Here is a 17,358-nt window from a genome sequence, read left to right as displayed (position 1 = left end):
GGCGGCGCGGCGATGTAGGGCGCGGGCCCGGCCGGGGCATGGACGGAGCAGCGAGAGGGGCGGGCGCCGCGCTCCCTCCGCGGCGGCGGGGCGGCCCGGGCCGCTGACACGCGCGGCGGCGGCGCGGGGGGCGCTCCCCGCTCCGCGCCGGCTCCGCGGGACGCGGGGAGGCGCATGGGGCAGGCGCCCGGCGCGGCGCCCGCCGCCTCTCTTCGCGGAGCGCTGCCAGCTCTTCCTGGAAGTCCTGAATCGCGCTCGGCGCTGTGAGTTCATGCAGCGCCTCGCCAAGCCGCAGCCTGCGGGATCTCGGGAGGCTGCCGCGAAAGCGCCGCCCGGTCTCCTGCGCCCGCTCGCCGCTCCCCGGGGGCGTCTCCCGGCGGCCCCCGCCGCGGCCCGCTCGCACATGAAGATGTACGTGCAAAGGGCCCTGGTGCTGCTCTGCCTGCTGAGCTTCGCCACCGTGAGCCTCTCGCTGTCCTCCTGCACCACCTTGGACCTCGACCACATCAAGAAGAAGAGGGTGGAAGCCATTCGGGGGCAGATCTTGAGCAAGCTGCGCCTCACCAGCCCCCCGGAGACCGTGGGGCCGGCCCATGTGCCCTACCAGATCCTGGCGCTCTATAACAGCACCCGGGAGCTGCTGGAGGAGATGGAGGAGGAGAAGGAGGAGAGCTGCTCCCAGGACAACACCGAGTCCGAGTACTATGCCAAGGAGATCCATAAATTTGACATGATCCAGGGCCTCCCGGAACACAGTGAGTGGCGGGCGCGGGATGCCCGGGCCGCGCCGGGTTCCGGGGGCCCCCGGGCGGGGGCGGCGCTGGCGCTGCCGGGGCCGCGGGCGGGCGCGGGGGCGGGCGGCGCGACGTGGCCCCCCGGCGGGGACGCGTCTCCGCGCGCGGCCGAGCCGAGCCCGGCGGCGGGGCCGAGGCCGCCTCCGGCGCCCCGGGACGCGCAGGGGGCCGAGGCCGGCGGCCGGGATGAGTGTGCGGGGCCTGGCGGGACGCGGCCCCCAGGCAGGGAGCCGCGCAGCCAGCGCCGGCATCCCGGCAGCGCAGAGCAGCTGGCAGGGAGAGGAGCAAGGGGGAGACGCGAGAAGGGAAGAGGCGGCAGTTTGGGCGCCAGGGTGAGCGCTGTGCATGCGGTAAGAGAGCTAGAAAGTCCCACATTAAAGGACAGGCTCTGCAGCTGGGATCTGGCTCCTCCTTGCTGAAGCTTCAGTGCCGGCGGCCAGGACACAGCCAACCTGTTCAGGCTGTGCAGTGCCCGCACTGGATGTAGGGAAGGTGAAAGGCATTTGCCAAAAAGACTCCTGTGTGGAAGATGCTGTTAAGGATGTTACTCAACTAGTGAGGAATCAGAGTGAGAAGAAGGTAACAGACAAGGGGGATGCTGAGCAGGTGCAAAGCAGACAGCAGTGCAAAGGAGACCCTCCTTTCCCCACCCCCCCGCTAGCAACACGGGCCCTGAGGAAACAAGACAGATGTTGAGCAGGTGCAGAGCAGATGATGAGCAGGCCCAGATGCAGACACTAAACAGATTCAGGTGCAGAAGCCGAGCAGATCTAGATGCAAAGATAGAGACTGAGCAGACAGGAACCCCAAGCACGCTGCACATGCTGAGCAGATGGAGGCACAAGCAATCCTCTCAATGAGTGTGTAGGACTCCTTCCTGCTAGAAGCTGTTGGTGGGCATTGAGTCACATCACTGTCCAGCGTGTCCCCTTGTGATGTAGTGCAGCCTTGGGGACACTGAACGCCAGCAGTTCCCAGGGAGCAGCTGGAATTCAGTACAGGCAGCCAGACTGCAGCTACTCTGCCAGGTTTATGTTAATCCTGACATATGATGAGCTGGAATAAAAACTACAATGTGGTAATGCAACAAATTTCACTTAATCTCCAGCAGACTGCACTCCATATGGTTATATGATTAGCTCTTAGCTCAGGAGACACCAAGGCTCCAGGAACAGAAAGTGCACGGGGTATTAGCAACTTACCCATATTTCAACATTTTTGACCTACTAAAGTGTCAATTGTGAAACTCTAGAAATGCATGGGCAAACCACGTCTCTGCACAAAATAACATGGCCACACCGTGAACCAGTGTGCAGGAAACTGGGAAAGCACAGCGCTGGGTAATAAAGTGAGGAGCGGATTTGGAGTAGAGTGGAGGAATAAGAGGAAGGAGTGTGGTGCTTGAGAAAGCAGCACAGAGACGGAGGGGAGGGACGGTGATCTGGTGCAGGAAGACGAGATCTCGCATGGGCCAGTGGACGTGGATCCCGCGGGTGAGCGCGGAGATTGCTGAGAGGAAGCTCCTGCAGCCTCAGCCACTGCACACCGGATACAAACTGATCTCTCCATTCCTGTGGAAATGAATGAACCTTTCCTGTCTCCATCCAGGACACCAGGACATGGTTCTGAGCAGGGGGTTCAAAACACCAAGCAGTGTTAGGATTGAATTTTGGGGAGCCAACAGCGTAGATCCCACTGTCCAGAGAGAGAATCTGGACTTGGGTCACATGGGGAGAGACTGGCTCCAGATGGGCTGTGGTGCAGAGAGGCCTGCGCTTTCTGAAACCTGGGGAGTTTCACCGCTTACACCATTGCTGAATTTGGCCCTCTGTCTTCAAAAGTGGCTGATGTTCAACTTTCCCATGACTTTGTCACTGTGCCAGGTAGTGATCTCAGAGTGTGCTCTGAGCCAGAGCCAGCCTCCTCCTGGGGGGAAGGGGAGGGCTGCTCCATCAGGGAACTGTGAGGATGATACAGGCAAGTCTGAAATGTGCATAGACACACATGCACAAAGGAACTGCACTAGCTCCAAACCATTAGTCAAACAGCTCCTTGGCTTAGAGAACTCATCCTTCTCCAAGACTTAAGGCTCAGGGGTGAGGAAAGCTGAGGGGCAAAAATAGCAACAGGGAGAGCCCGACCATCCTAGGAAGGAAGGAAGGATCTTTAGGAGCAGATTCCTGTTCCTACTTTGAGCTAGATGCAAACACAGAGAGCAATTGCAATGATCCTGCAAATTACTTTGCGTACTTTCCCAAGGAAAAACATATACCATTTTCCAAGCTAGTTTGAGAGAGGGTCTCAAACCATGGGTCTCCAGTGCCAAACATCCTTTCCCTCCAAACTGCCGCCTGCAGAGCTCCAGAAGGAAGAAGGCGCTCTCCCCAGCTATGAACACAGAGCTCTCTGTTGTGCCAGCCAATGATCTGATTTCTTATGAAGCACCTTGACCAGTGGTACTATGGAGTGAGCCAATTGCTGCCCACAGATGACTTGTCCTTCCTTGACATCAAACTCTAACTGTGCAGCCATCAGCTTCTGGGGGGTTGCCAGAAAGGATCCTGTACTTGCACAGGATCCACCTGGCAGGATCAGCAGCACATAGAAAACCTGCACCTCACTGAGAGCAGTGGTAGGAAGAGGGAAGTTCCTAAAGGTTGTGCTCCCTGTGTCACATCATCTACCTGAAAAGGCTACTAGTCTCACCAGTGAGTCCACCAGCATGGAGGCTGCCTGGGCTCCAGACTGTTGGTGGGATCCTCATAGTTAGAAATGCTCATGCCAGGATACATCTGTCTTTCCAGGCATGCACTGGCAGGTGTCAAAGGGTTTCACAGATGCCTTTTCTCCAGGGTTAGCTACATGGACTGAGCACTGTAGGAATATAACTTCGGGGCATTGTTCAGTACAAGTATCTGGCCATGTCTGGATTTCAGTGTGATTAATGCACCCTAGACTGGCAGTAGACTAAGTTTCCCAGTAAATCACCTAATCGCCTGTGACCTCTTGCCAGAAGTACTTTGCCCCATACCATCAGCTAGAGGCTTGCCCATGAAGGGGCAGCCCTTTTCTTGGAGAGGCCGGTGCTCTGGATCTCTGCCGTAAGAAGCAGAACCACAAACCTCACTGTGTTCAGAATGGGATGTACAACTTGGCTCCACCTCTGCATCACAGATGGCTTGTTCATAGGATATGAAGGAAATGTGAAAGTTCTTCCTGTGAAGGCAAGATAGCTCGTTAGCTCCACCAGGAAAGACATCTGGACCTTGTTGATAAATAAGTAGGCAGAGGGCAATGTAGTGAGAATGGGGGAGATACCCTCTCATGCCTCTTAGCAGCATCACTGCTGTACTTCTTAGCCAAGAATCTTACAGAGCTGATAAACAATAAATGATTGTGCCTCTCATCAGCCCTGTGGTATATAACCAGTTCTATCTAGCAACCCCTGTGTGACATCCAGGTGCCACTGTTAGAAGCAGAAACAGGGCTAGATGAACCACCACTCTAACAAGGAAAATATTTCAAATGTTCTTACTGGGACATCCTGTGTGGACAGCCAGTCTGCTCTGAAATGGAAAGGGAGGCCCTTGACAACACTATTAATAAGGCTAGGGTTACAGAACTGCTTTGGAGGGGGTATTAGAATGCAAATTTCAGCTAGGACACAGAACAGTTATCAGTTAGGCGCCTTTGAGCATTTAAAGAGATCAGAGATTTCTTTTTTCTTTTCTTTTTTTTGGCTCTGTTGCCGCTCCGTGGAACAAAACTTAAAACCAGACGCAGCGAGAGCCCTCGCGTGGCTTTGCGAGTGCCTCGAGCTGCCGGCCGTTGGGCTGAGCCTGTCTGCGTGTGGCAGCCGCAGGGTCTGCACTCCTGGGGCACCCAGACATCCGTCCCTTTGAATACCAGCCTGAGGCCTTCCTGCGTGAGCAGGCTGGTCCTATCAGTGTTACATTCCAGTTCAATCTAAGTGTGGTCATTAGTTTAGTTGGTAAAATTGTAGCACCCCAAAACGCATCTTGGTAAACTTACTGATTTGGGGTGCAGCACAAGAGGAAGGCCTTCATATTCATGGAGATGATTCTGAAAGTGCATCAGTGTTGCTCAGAGCAGAAGTCAGCATGGGAAGTTAGTCTCTGCTCTCAGGGGCTGCCCCACATCGGCCATCTTCATAACCTGTTTTCCTTGGGAGATAATGGTGCTGTGAAGTGCGGGGAGCAAGTTCAGGAATATAACTTGAAAGTTGCCAGGGCTTCCAGTCTATTTGTCACAAACTGGAACAGTGGCTGGGAATGGTGATAGGTTTGGGGGTTTTGTTTTGTTTTAAGAACAACATAAATATAACATCAACTGGCATGATAGACAGCTCTGTGTTCATCTAAACAACAGCCAGAGGTCATATGAGAGGCTTTGTATGACTGAAAGTAAACCTGCAGGTGGCTGCAGAGCAGGAGCTGCTGTGTTGTCTGCGAGAAGCCTTAATGATGCTAGAGCCTTGAAGGCAAACACTGGTCAACAGGAGGGGAATAGTAGGGCTGAGACAGCCCTTTCCATGGGAGCAGAATAGTCCCATGAAGACAGACTGTGTTGTTGTTGTTTTTCAGCACATCGTTTTGTGGACAGAGTGGACTCTGCTTTGAAGCCCATATCTTTTACCTGCTCTTTTTGGGCATCTGTGGACTGGGTTGTTCTGCTCAACAGGCAGACTTCCTGGCTGAGACTTGCTGTGCTATTTCCTGCCCATGTGTCTGATCTCTGCAGGCCTCTCAGCACTATTAATCTGTCCTTGAAATGCACTAAAACATCCATGAATTTCTCTTCAAGGTCATGAATGAAAACTGGTCTTAAAATCCAGTTTGTTCAGGACACACTCACTATGTCCCCCATACTCCAAAAAATCTTCCATACCTCATGCTTTATAACCGTTTGGTAGACTCTCATTCCAGGAGCCAATGTTAAAATTTGTAAAACAAAGGTTCAAAAGTGATCTTAGATCCAGATCTTATATGGCTTCCCAGGCGTAAGCAGAGTCACTCCATTGTCGCTACAGGGAATGGGCAGCACTAACTGATGAGGTTGCCCCATCCTTCTGGTTAGGATCATCACTTTAGATGCAGAGACTCATGTGCATAAGCAACACTTGATGAACAGAGTTAGAAGACCTACCGATAAAAATAGTGTTGTTCTCCACTGAGTCTGTACCACTGAAATAATGGTGGGAGTAGTGAGAAGATTTTGCAAGACTTTCCAGTATAGAGCAAATTCAAGAGAGTTCAAGAGTCAGACAGACATACTTTAGAGGTGGCAGGACGAATGGCAGGCCTGAATTGGAAGGCTATTTGCCAACAGGTTTATCCTAGATTCCTCACCTCTGACCTATGGTTCTCAATCTTTTCCCTTTTCTTTCTTATAGATGAGTTGGGCATTTGCCCAAAAGGTGTCACCTCCAATGTGTTCCGTTTTAACGTGTCCTCAGCAGAGAAGAATAGCACCAACCTGTTCCGGGCTGAATTTCGGGTGCTGCGTGTGCCCAACCCAAGCTCCAAACGCAGTGAGCAGCGCATTGAGCTCTTCCAGGTGAGTGTCCTTCTTGCCTCCTCCAATACCTGGGCTGAGAACAGCTTCTCTCCTCAAGCTTGTCTCAACAGATGTGTGCAAGGCAGCATAAGACAGAGAGAAGAAATCTCTATTTTTTAGCTCAGGCATCTTCCAGTGTATGAAACAATTCATCTGTCTTTTCTTCCTCTTACACTTTCCCTACTCACATTACCCAGCTGCTGTGGGCATCCTGTTGTGCCTATGCCAGCTCTTTGCTGCAGGAGAAGGTGGTGAAAGAGGAACACCTGGCCAGTGGAGGGGCTCTCACGCCTCTGTCACATCTTCATGCCTAGGCCCCGTTACAGTTTTGCTTCTTTGACTGTCACCACAGTCAGTCTTTAGCCAAAGGACAGAGCTCCCTTTTCTTATCACAGACTCCCTAGAAAAGAAACACTTGCTTTCCTTTCATTAGCAGCTTCTTTTGGGGTGTGATTCATGGACTCACTTAGTATGGGTGCTCGTTTGGAGTTGATTTGAACCCTCAGATTCTCCTGACAGAATAAGGTCTGATCCTGATTTGGAGCGGATCTCAGGCAGGGCTGGACTACCCAGCTGATGTACAGTTCAGCATTTAAGTTTCACATCCCCGCAGGTTGGCATCTGCCCATTCTGCAGTAAGAATGCAGCCAAAATTGCCCTATGACTGCTAGTTCTTGAGAACTACCCGGAATACCTCTGCGAAGGTCACAGCGATTCTCTGCCAGCCGACGCAGCCACAGGGAGGCAATCTCAGAGCCTGTCTGCAGCGCTCCGTGCCACGCGCCGGGAGCCCTGCAGCAGCCACAACCTTGCCCAGGCTGTGGCCTACTGCCTAGAAGAGGGAAGGGGTATCAGACCAAGGAGTAAGGTCTCCAAGCCTGATCAAACTTACAGAAGCTGAGACACAGAGTATACCTGGAAATGCCAAAGTGTCACCAACAGACTTCCCAGGCAAGGATCCCTGGCAGGATCCTCTCTGCCCACTGCTGGTGCTATCCTGACATTCAGACCCACTTTCCACTAGCATACACAGAAACAAAACTACTTATTAGATCTGCTGCAGTGTGTACTGCTGCCTGTAAAGATGTGCCCTGAGACAAGGATGAACTGCAAGAGGTGGGCTGCCAAGGACACAGGAGAGGTGCTAAGTAGATCTCTGAGTTTCAGACTGGTTGTGAAGCATATCCCTCCCCTGGTCAGGGCATACCTGGTACCTCCCTTGCTGGGATCCGCCTCCTGAATTAGTTTGTAACAAGCTGTGGAAGAAAAAGGAGACAAGGTTATCCCTTCCTTCAGTGCTGCACAGGCTGATTCTCTCTACCCTCCTTCCCGTGCAGATCCTTCGGCCGGATGAGCACATAGCGAAGCAGCGCTACATCAGCGGCAGGAACGTGCAGACACGGGGCTCCCCGGAGTGGCTGTCCTTTGACGTCACCGAGACTGTGCGTGAGTGGCTCCTGCACAGAGGTAGGGGTCTGGGCTATGAGCCAAGGCACCCACGGTAGTACGGATTAATGTACACAAGGGAACTGTCCTGCAAGAGCAGAGCTTGCACAAGGGGAAACTTCTTCCAGGCTGAGAGTGAGCCTTCATCCAGAGAGCTATTTTGGTGCATGCTCTTTGCTAGCTTCCTAGCTCGGTCCTGGAGTTCCTGCTCCGTAGCTCTGTGAGCTGAACATAACTAACAATTCATCCGCAGGAGGAGGAAGTTGTTTCCACTGAGAAATGCTGGCATTTCTTTTAGTTCTTTGATTCTGAGCCCGGAAGGTACTTCTCCAATCGTCTGATCTATGACACACACAAAATGAAGATTGCTGTGATATAGTTTTCATATGAACTAGAGCAGATCTTGTAGGAAAAAACAGCAAGGATCCTGACTTCTTTAGCTGTTTGCAGTTTGGCAGGTATAAAGGTGAGGAAATACCAGAGGCTGACACACCTAGACACATGGAGGCTTCAGCACTGCAGAGAACATACCTCTGCCACCACGGGCAGCCCAGCAGATCGGTACGGGGCAGCTTCCAGCACGAACACTGATCCCATTCACAGCTGGAGCATAGGCACCGTGACTCACAGCTGGACTGGCCTCCCAGATGGAAGTTAGGTGCCACTGAAAACTGGAATGTAGGCATTGGCAAGCAGCTGCTCTCTGGAAGGATGAGCTGTGAGTTTGTAGACTTCTCCTTTTTTGAAGCAATCTAGATTTTGTCCTGGTGGCTGGAGTTCAGTGCTGGAATGACCTGCTCTGGGCAGCCACACTAATAGATAGACATCACAGAGCGTACAGTGCTTAGGAAAGAAGGTGCCAGGCACCTTGTCAATGCCCCAGGGAGCCAGATGTTTTAATTCATGACACAACATAACACAGAAAAGGAGCTTTCATAAGAGTCTTGTGTTTCCTGAGTCAGGCCCACACAGCATGACTGGTCCAGGAAGTTATTATGAAAATAGACGTGCCTCTGGAAAGTCTGTTGCTTAGACCGCTAGGAGTTCAACAAAACAGGAGGTTGCAGCTGCTGAGAAAAGTGCTTCCAGTGAAATATTTATCCATATCCAACTTGCTCATTTTCAGATCTCTCCTTCAGACACTAAGCAGAAGCCAGATAGTAGGCAGGTACTGAGGATGGCAATGCTGACTTAACACAGACAGTGCAGGACAGCTTTTCAAAATAACTGTTTTTCAGTGGATCTCCTTGAAGCTCAAAAATGCTTTTGGATGTTGAATATCCTCAAAAAAAAATCAGGAGCACCCTTCTCAACTGAGGAGGAAGCTCCCTTTAGCAAGAACAAGGCTTTTGGCACAAACAAAGCCACAAGATTCTGGTTCTCATTCTTCTTTCCAAGTCACTTTCTGTTCCCCAGCTCTCGTGGCCTCTATAACTTTGCGATCAACCCACAAGCTGGGAATTACAGCAGTACTTGGCAGCTGTGGAACTTCCCTGCTACAGGAACAGTCTTGTTTGAGGAAGATGGTTGTTTCTCACAGGGTCCTTTCTTTCTTTACAGAGTCCAACCTTGGCCTGGAAATTAGTATACACTGTCCTTGCCATACTTTTCAGCCCAATGGGGACATCGTGGAGAATTTGCATGAGGTGTTGGAGATCAAATTCAAAGGTGATAAAGAGCTGGGTTCGGGGAGGTCCTTGGCACATGGAAAGCTGAGAGTGTCTGAAGAAAAGCAGAGTTTTGCTTTGTGCATTTGAATGTTTTACCTTGCATAACGTTTATCCTAAAGCATACATATCTGGTTTTGCATGTTGGTATGTGGTTGTATCTATTTTTATCTAATTTAGAAATGGGAGGAAGGAAGTGCAGGCTGGGTGGGTTTGCATGTGTGTCTGCAGAAAGAAGTAATTTTGTGTTTTAATGTCTCTCTGGGAAGTTCAGCTTGATGCCTTCTCAGATTTCCACAGAGTCTCTGCTTTCCAGTTAGGGCGACTGAAACACAAGGAAGTCAGGCATCCTGTGTGAGGTGGCCCAGAGAATCAGTGGCTTGGCTGGCCTAAGAATTAGGAACCTCCTGGCGTGCAGCCCTGGGCTGCAGCCACTGGCCCCCACAGGCTCAATTGCTGAGGCTGTTTTGTAAAGTGCCAATGATCTGACATCTTCTTTAAGCCATTCATCTTCCTGCCTGTCCTGGGACTGAAGCCAGGAGTGAGTGGGATGGATTAATGGCCCCACCAGCAGCTTGAAAATGGTAAAACAGGTGGCCCACAAGCCTCTATTTCGGACTTGCAGCAGTCAAATTCATCAGGAGTAAAAGGGTCCCTTGTGAAAAAATAAGTCCCAGAATAAGTGGTTTGGCGATGATGGTTTAAGAGGAGGCATGCGAGTGTTAAATGCACTAAGGAGTCTCCTTGCATCCTCTCTTCTACATTAGCATCTTCTTTATGGACTTGTTTGTCTCTGAAGGCATTGACAGTGAGGATGACTATGGCCGTGGGGACTTGGGACGCCTGAAGAAGCAGAAAGACCTGCATAATCCCCACCTCATTTTGATGATGTTGCCCCCGCATCGGCTGGAGGGTCCATCGTTGGGAGGCCAGAGAAAGAAACGAGCCCTGGATACCAACTACTGCTTCCGGTAAGCCAGAATCCTGCCTGCAGCCACTGGGCTCCATGTCTTCAGTGGGCAAACCTGGCAAGACTCCAGGTCACAGAGAAAGTCAGAGCCTCCGAGGGAGTTGTGGCTTATTGTGGGGCCCAGGGGCCACCCAAAACGCACAGTCAAGCAAGCTGTTCCTCATGGCAGCAAAGACACTGGCCAGGTCATAGAATCATAGAATGCTTAAGGTTGAAAGGGACCTCTAGAGCTCATATAGTCCAACCCCCTGCACATGCAGGGTCACCTAGAGCACGTGGTACAGGACTGCGTCCAAGCGGGTTTTGAAGATCTCCAGAGAAGGAGACTCCACAACCTCTCTGGGCAGCCTGTTCCAGTGCTCTGTCACCCTCACTGTCAAGAAATTTTTCCTTAAGTTCCTATGACACTTTTGATGCTTCAGTTTCCAGCCATTTCCTCTAGTTCTGTCAATGGCTGCCAGTGAAAAAAGGCCAGCACCATCCTCCTCACTGCCTCCCTTGAGGTACTTATAGACACTGATCAGATCCCCTCTCAGCCTTCTCTTCTCTAGGCTGAACAGGCCCAGCTCCCTCAGCCTCTCCTCATAGGGCAGATGTTCCAGGCCCCTGATCATCCTTGTAGTCCTGCGCTGGACTCTCTCCAGCAGCTCCACATCCCTCTTGTACTGAGGAGCCCAGAACTGGACACAATACTCCAGATGTGGCCTCACCAGGGCTGAGTAGAGGGGCAGGATCACCTCCCTCGACCTGCTGGAGATGCTCTTAATGCACCCCAGGATCCCATTGGCCTTCTCGGCCACAAGGGCACACTGCTGCCTCATGGTCAACGTGTCGTCCACCATGACGCCCAGGTCTCTCTCTGCAGAGCTGCTCTCCAGGAGGTCAGTCCCCAGCCTGTACTGGTGTCTGGGGTTATTCCTCCCCATGTGCAGGACCTTGCACTTGGCCTTGTTGAATTTAATGAGGTTTTTCACCGCCCAGTTGTCCAGTCTGTCCAGGTCAACAGAGTTGCTCTCTTTTCCTGGGTGAGCCACTGGTGAGAGGGATCCTGAGCAGCTCCTAGAGCACAAAACGGGCAGGCATCTTTCGCCAGCCCCAAGTGGAGGAGGAGGATGTTGGCCTGGTCGTGGCCCTGGGTCACTGGCCTGCCCATGGTCCTCTCACCGTGCTAATGGCAGAGCCGCCTTGTGGCAAGAGCCACGCGGTGCCACACCGCACACCTGCCCCACGCGCTTCTGGGCTCTGGTCTTCCTTCACATCCACCGAAAAAGAAACTCCATGTCCTGGTGGGCACTGGCGATACTAAATCCTACTGCTCAGGAACCTGCGTCATATAATATACGTATGCGTATACTCATGTATAACAACGACCCTCTTTAGATTAACTTTGTGTCAATATTTTGTTCCAGGAACCTGGAGGAGAACTGCTGTGTGCGTCCTCTTTACATCGACTTCCGACAGGATCTGGGCTGGAAATGGGTCCACGAGCCGAAGGGCTACTTTGCTAACTTTTGCTCAGGCCCTTGTCCGTACCTCCGCAGTGCAGACACGACTCACAGCACGGTACATGCAGCACATTAGCCTACTAGGGTTTGTGGTTGTGGCTTTCCCTTTGTCTCCAAGTCCAATCTCATCTGGTCACTTCAGTTCAGCAACAGCAGTCCAGATCAGTCCTTTCACCCAAAAAAAAAAAAAAAAGGAAAATTCAGGGAACCATCTATGAGGGGCAGCTAGGCAGGATATTCTTCCTTTTGAGTAAACATTGCATCTATGCTTCAGCTAAATGTTGAGGAGGAGGAGGATGCTGTCTCTTGAATGACATGTAAAAACAGTAGGTCTGATGATTTTAGGTTACATATATAGTAGTGGTCGAGGTGTTAACAGAATTGTTCACATCAAAAGTGAACTCTGTTCATTACGTTCTAAACTTCCTGCAGTTTTCACTAGACAGAAGATTTTTCTGCAGTCCGTATCAGGTTGTCATGTAAAACTTGTGTCATGGCACACAGTTGCTGTCCTAGCACAGGGACAGCTAGAGCCCAGAACTGGAGGGGAACATGCATGCATGTCCGGAGGGGAACATGGCCATGCAGTACGCTCTCCTTTCTGCATAGGCATCCTTTCCAGCTGCATGAATCCAGCCTGACCTATGGAGGGGAGGAGCCCACTAGGCAGGGAGATTCATGAGTAAAACTCTCAGAAAGCAAATGTTTCTAGGTAACTCAAGTATAACCTCTGTTTGACATCATTACACTGGGCAATCTTCGGAGAACAGCACATGACATAGGCTAGTGTCCAGAACAAAGGAGAAAAAAGAGCAATACAAATGAATGGACATGGGCAGGAGGTCTCCGAGGGGAGAAGAAAGACTAAAGGGCAGGCCATCAGTAGAGCAAGAAAATCCAGAAGAAAATGTTTGCGCTCTGTCCACAAAAGGCAACAAGCTACACAGCGCAACAGCTCACTAGTAACTTAGCTTAGGCTTTACTGACAAACTTACTGAGAAAAGTAGGTAAAAAAATTTTGGAAGAGACCTTTAAAGATCATCTAGTCCAACTGTCCTGCTTAAACAGGGTCACCTAGAGACCAGGAACCTGTCCAGATAATTTTTGAAGGATGGAGATTACACAATCTCTCTGGGCAACCTGTTCTAGTGCTCAGTCACGCCCAAGATAAAAAAGTTTTTCCTCACGTGCAGACAGAACTTCCTCTGTTTTAGTTTATGCCTGTTTTTTATCATCCCGCCACTGGGCACCACTGAAAAGAGGGTGACCCTCTATCCTCTTTTTATCCCCACCTTCAGATATTTATAAGCATTGATAAGATTCCACTTCACTCTTCCTTTCTTCAAGCTAAGCAGTCCCAGCTCTCCCAGCCTTTTCTTAATGTGAGAGATGATCACCAGTCAAGTGGCAAGGTTAGCAGAATGACCTGAGCAGTCCATAGAACCTACAGCTGCTGATGACAGGTCAATCAACACCACCTAGGAAGAATTGTGGTGAAAAGTAGGCTTCTCACCATGCCCTGTAACTACTCTGCCTCTGTGGAGTACACTGGCCCTAAAGCATAAACTACTTCACATGCTACAGCTGGAGCCTTCACTCAGTATCCCAGAGAGCTTCCACCAGAAAGACTGCAAGTACATGGCTCTGGATGATAAAACAGGATGTTTCCTTAGCACCCCTTGTCCCTAAAGACTGTAGAGTAGTTAACAGTGTGCCAGACCCTCTCATTTAAACCAGATGGGTGCTAATGAGACCACAGTAGTGCAGGTGAGATCATATTTTGGCCTCACATCTCCAGAAATTGCTTACCACTGAAAAGCAGCCACCTCTGGCAAGAAACAAGGCAACTGTTCTCTGGCTGTCACATGGCTCAAGTCATGGATCATCTGTGGGCTGGGGCCAGCAGGGAGGAGGAATCCAGTGGGGTCCCATAGGACACTCTTCTGGCTCCAGCGTTGTACTGTAATGACTTGGAGGATGGAGTGGAGAAAGACAGCATCAGAAACTTCAAAGCTGGGAGGGAACTGTAGATATTCAGGCTGGCATCCATCCAATACTATCTAGAGATGTTGGTTGAAATAAGCAGCAGTGATTTTCCTTTTTTTTTGTTTGTTTTGTTGTTAATTGAACTCAAAACAACATGGCCCCAGGCTGGTTACCTGCAGTCTTGTTAAAAGGAAAAATTGTGATATACCTAGTCAAAGATGAAGAGTCAGCTACTTGCACTCCTTCTACTGCAGACATCAGCCACAGAACAGGGCTGCTTCAATCACAAAAGAGAAAAATCAGCACTGGGCCTGGGCGGATGAAACCCTCTAAGAGCAGGCCCTGCTTGGGAAGTCACAGGCACCAAGGGAATGCCTCCTAACAAGCATAAGTCCATACACCTAGAGATACATTGGCATTGCAGTCCTGTCCTGTGCTCAACTCACTTAAACAGATTCATGACTTTGTTCCATTTATGTGTCCTCAGGTGCTGGGCTTGTATAACACGCTGAACCCTGAGGCGTCCGCTTCACCCTGCTGCGTCCCCCAGGACCTGGAGCCACTCACTATCTTGTACTATGTTGGGAGGACCCCCAAAGTGGAGCAGCTCTCCAACATGGTGGTGAAATCCTGCAAGTGCAGTTGAAAGGCACGCTGGGCCGCCCAAAGCCGAGAGAGACAGCGCCAGCGTCCACTCTCCTGCTCCAAGGCTAACATAAAAGGAACTAGGGGGCCAGAGACTGCGCGTGCTGAGGCCCGAGCACCAAACTCTGTGGCTCATGGTCTAGCAGCCTTGGGGATCTCTTCTGGAACGTTTCTTGGTCTTGTTGGCGGTGTCACTTTCCCTCTGGGAGTTACTTTGGTGGCACAAAGGCCACACTCTCGAAAACAGATGGATAGTTGATGTGGAAGAGAGTGGAGGAACTGCTGTGTGTTTGAATGTGGAGGTAGCTGATCTAGGAAAGTGGGAGAATGGAAAAGCGCAGTTGAAAGGGGAAAGGGAAACTGGGTGATGTTTCCTAGTCTAGCTTTAGCCATTTGGGCCCTCAGCCCTCCCCACTGGCCTGAAGAATTAAGATTTTCCCTTCAGAAGAAAATCCTGAATGTTTTTTTAGAAAAAGAAAATGCACCAAGAAGCGAAGCTGCTCAGAGATGCACTCAGACTTTTGTTCCTCAGAGCTGTGATCCAGGAGTCCTTCAACTAAAACAGTGTTTGTGCCAAACCTGCAAGTCTCTTTGGCAGATCCTGGCTACCATATTCTGAATGGAAAATGCAGGATTCCCAGCCAGGCTGGAAAGGGTGGGCAAATATGAGGAAAAAGGGTGTTGAAACCATTTGCAGAAGGACCAATGTCTCCTCCTTCATTCAGCTCATTTCCCTTCATGGAGTTTCTCAGAGATGGTTTCTGGGTCAGGGCAGGAGCAATACCTGTGGGTACCTGAATTTTGGGCCCATTCATTCTGATGATAGACCCTGAGGACCCTTTGTTGTGGTTTGTGAGGTGCTTTGGGGAGTTCTGCACCTATTCTGCACAATGACCTGAGCATGGCCCAGGCCGCACCTGACAGGACTTCAAAAATATTAATCTCAAAAACATTGTAAAAAATAAATATCTGGGGGGGAATATGCTCTTTTTTTTTTTTCCACAAGGAAGTTGTTTGTTGAAGGGTTAGATGGTTTGCCAATTTTCAAGTACTTCTGCTGCAACATCCTTGAATCACTCTGAATCCTTTCCCCTTTCCAAAACATCTCTTCAAAGGAACAGACAGAATTTAGGTCAGCCAAAGAGTTACAGAATGGAAATTCCTTGGTACCCTCCTTGGCCCAGCGTGTATGTGCCTTGTTCTTCCCGAGTCCCTCAGAGGTGCACCACCTCTGTCATCTGCTTTCTGATAGATTCACATAAACCTCCCCTCAAATATAAACCACTTCTAAATAAGTGGTTTATATAACCAGGGCAATGTCTTTGCCGCAGCTTAGTCCATTTGAATACATATATGGCTACTAGTACAGACTCATAACACAGGTGTGTGTGTAACCCCCACATTTACCATGAATACTGCAGATGCTCCTAAAAAGCTCATGGATGTGACCCTGGGAAATAATCAATATAAAAAAAAAATTTTTTTTTCAACTGTAGATACTCCGAAAGGTAAAATCTCTGGTGCTTGGAGGCCACGTGGGAGACAGAGGCTACATTCCTCACTCCTTTGACTCCACAAACCACAAATACTTAAAGTCATGTTCTAAAACCCACAGAATTTCCTCCCTGTCCCCTCCCAATTCCTGGTCCCCAACAACTGAGTGTAAAATAGCTCCTTACTTGGTTGTGGCCAGGGCTCTCCATGGGTGTCTCAGAATGCAGCTCTTCCATCAAGCTTGAGTTTCTCTTTTCTTCACAGAGGCGACTATTTCCACCTAACTTACCATGATGTTGCCCCAAATGTAATCTCAAACCTTCTAATAAATTTTAAGTGCTCCCCTCTTGCCCCTCGAGCTCCAGCTGGCTAGGGATTAGCAAGGGTAGGTCAGTGGAGGGAGCCTGCCAACCTGTGTGACATTTTGGCTGGGGCACACGTGCTCTGACGAGCCCTTCCTTCCCACCGCTTGGCATTATCCCTTTCCTCTCTCTGGGGCTTCTTGACCCGTTGTCAGTGTGCAGATGAAACGTGCAGCTCGGCTCAGTCCTGCAGCACCAACAGCTCCTTACACTGCTGCTTCCCCCCTGCCTGTTCCAAGCAGGGAGTGGGTGAACGCATGCACACTGATAGACTAGAAATTCTTAGTGGATGGGTTTTGAGGCGGTGTGGGGGGAAATCCAGATGCCAGCTGGCACAGGAATCCTTTGTCATCTCCTTTTAGCAGCAGCCACTGGGGAGGTTTTGGGTTACAAGCTGGAGTCTGGTCTTTGGTCATTGTTCCTCATGAGCCCCGTGTTGGCTCTGCTGCCCAACCAATTGAAAGGCTTCCTCGCTATTACGGGAAAAAAAAAGAAAAAGAAAAAATAAGAAATGAGGGGGAGCGGCAAAGGGCTGCGCTCGATCACTAGCTTCATAATCATACGTGGCACTTAGAGCACGTCAGAACCGCTCACAGATTAACCCCGGCAAGCCCCTCTGCGACGGGTCTGCTGCGCTAGCCCTTGTTGCTGCCGTTCCTACGTGGCAGAGCAACTAAGCTGAGTGTTTTAAGGGTGCTCGGAGAGGAGACAAGAGAATCAGGGGAGTTGATTCCTAGGGGATTATATCAGTAGGAATGACACAAACAACCTCATGGCTACAATAATCCTTGAAGTCTAACAGACTGCAGTTAATTTCTCTCTCTCTCCAGACCTCAGTTTCCCTACCACATTTGAGAATTAGATTCACAAGACAGGATCTGCATGTATTTTCTTAATGCTAAAACTGCATTT

General features: G+C 50.3%; 1 protein-coding gene across 1 annotated transcript; it reads left to right on the top strand.

The window, feature by feature from the left end:
- Window positions 1-207: 207 nt before the first annotated feature.
- Window positions 208-15,570, top strand: TGFB3 (transforming growth factor beta 3). The gene is made up of 7 exons (XM_010220034.2): window positions 208-755; window positions 6,208-6,371; window positions 7,709-7,838; window positions 9,378-9,485; window positions 10,284-10,455; window positions 11,864-12,017; window positions 14,433-15,570. Exons 1-7 carry the CDS (start codon window positions 272-274, stop codon window positions 14,589-14,591), a joined length of 1,371 nt encoding a protein of 456 aa, XP_010218336.2. The 5' UTR covers window positions 208-271; the 3' UTR covers window positions 14,592-15,570.
- Window positions 15,571-17,358: the final 1,788 nt, after the last annotated feature.

Source organism: Tinamus guttatus, unplaced genomic scaffold, assembly GCF_059628265.1.
Source record: "Tinamus guttatus ecotype Peru unplaced genomic scaffold, ASM5962826v1 Tinamus_guttatus_pri_ptg000327l, whole genome shotgun sequence".
Classification (NCBI taxonomy): Eukaryota; Metazoa; Chordata; class Aves; order Tinamiformes; family Tinamidae; genus Tinamus; species Tinamus guttatus.
The sequence above is the reverse complement of the archived record's forward strand: the minus strand, read 5'-3'. Positions and strand labels throughout refer to the sequence as shown.

Bases quoted from the DNA above. Each gene is read 5' to 3' on its own strand.
- TGFB3 (XM_010220034.2), top strand. From the start codon at position 272: ATGCAGCGCCTCGCCAAGCCGCAGCCTGCGGGATCTCGGGAGGCTGCC. The intron at 756-6,207 runs GTGAGTGGCGGG...TCTTTCTTATAG, and splicing joins CCAGGGCCTCCCGGAACACA to ATGAGTTGGGCATTTGCCCA. The intron at 6,372-7,708 runs GTGAGTGTCCTT...CTTCCCGTGCAG, and splicing joins AGCGCATTGAGCTCTTCCAG to ATCCTTCGGCCGGATGAGCA.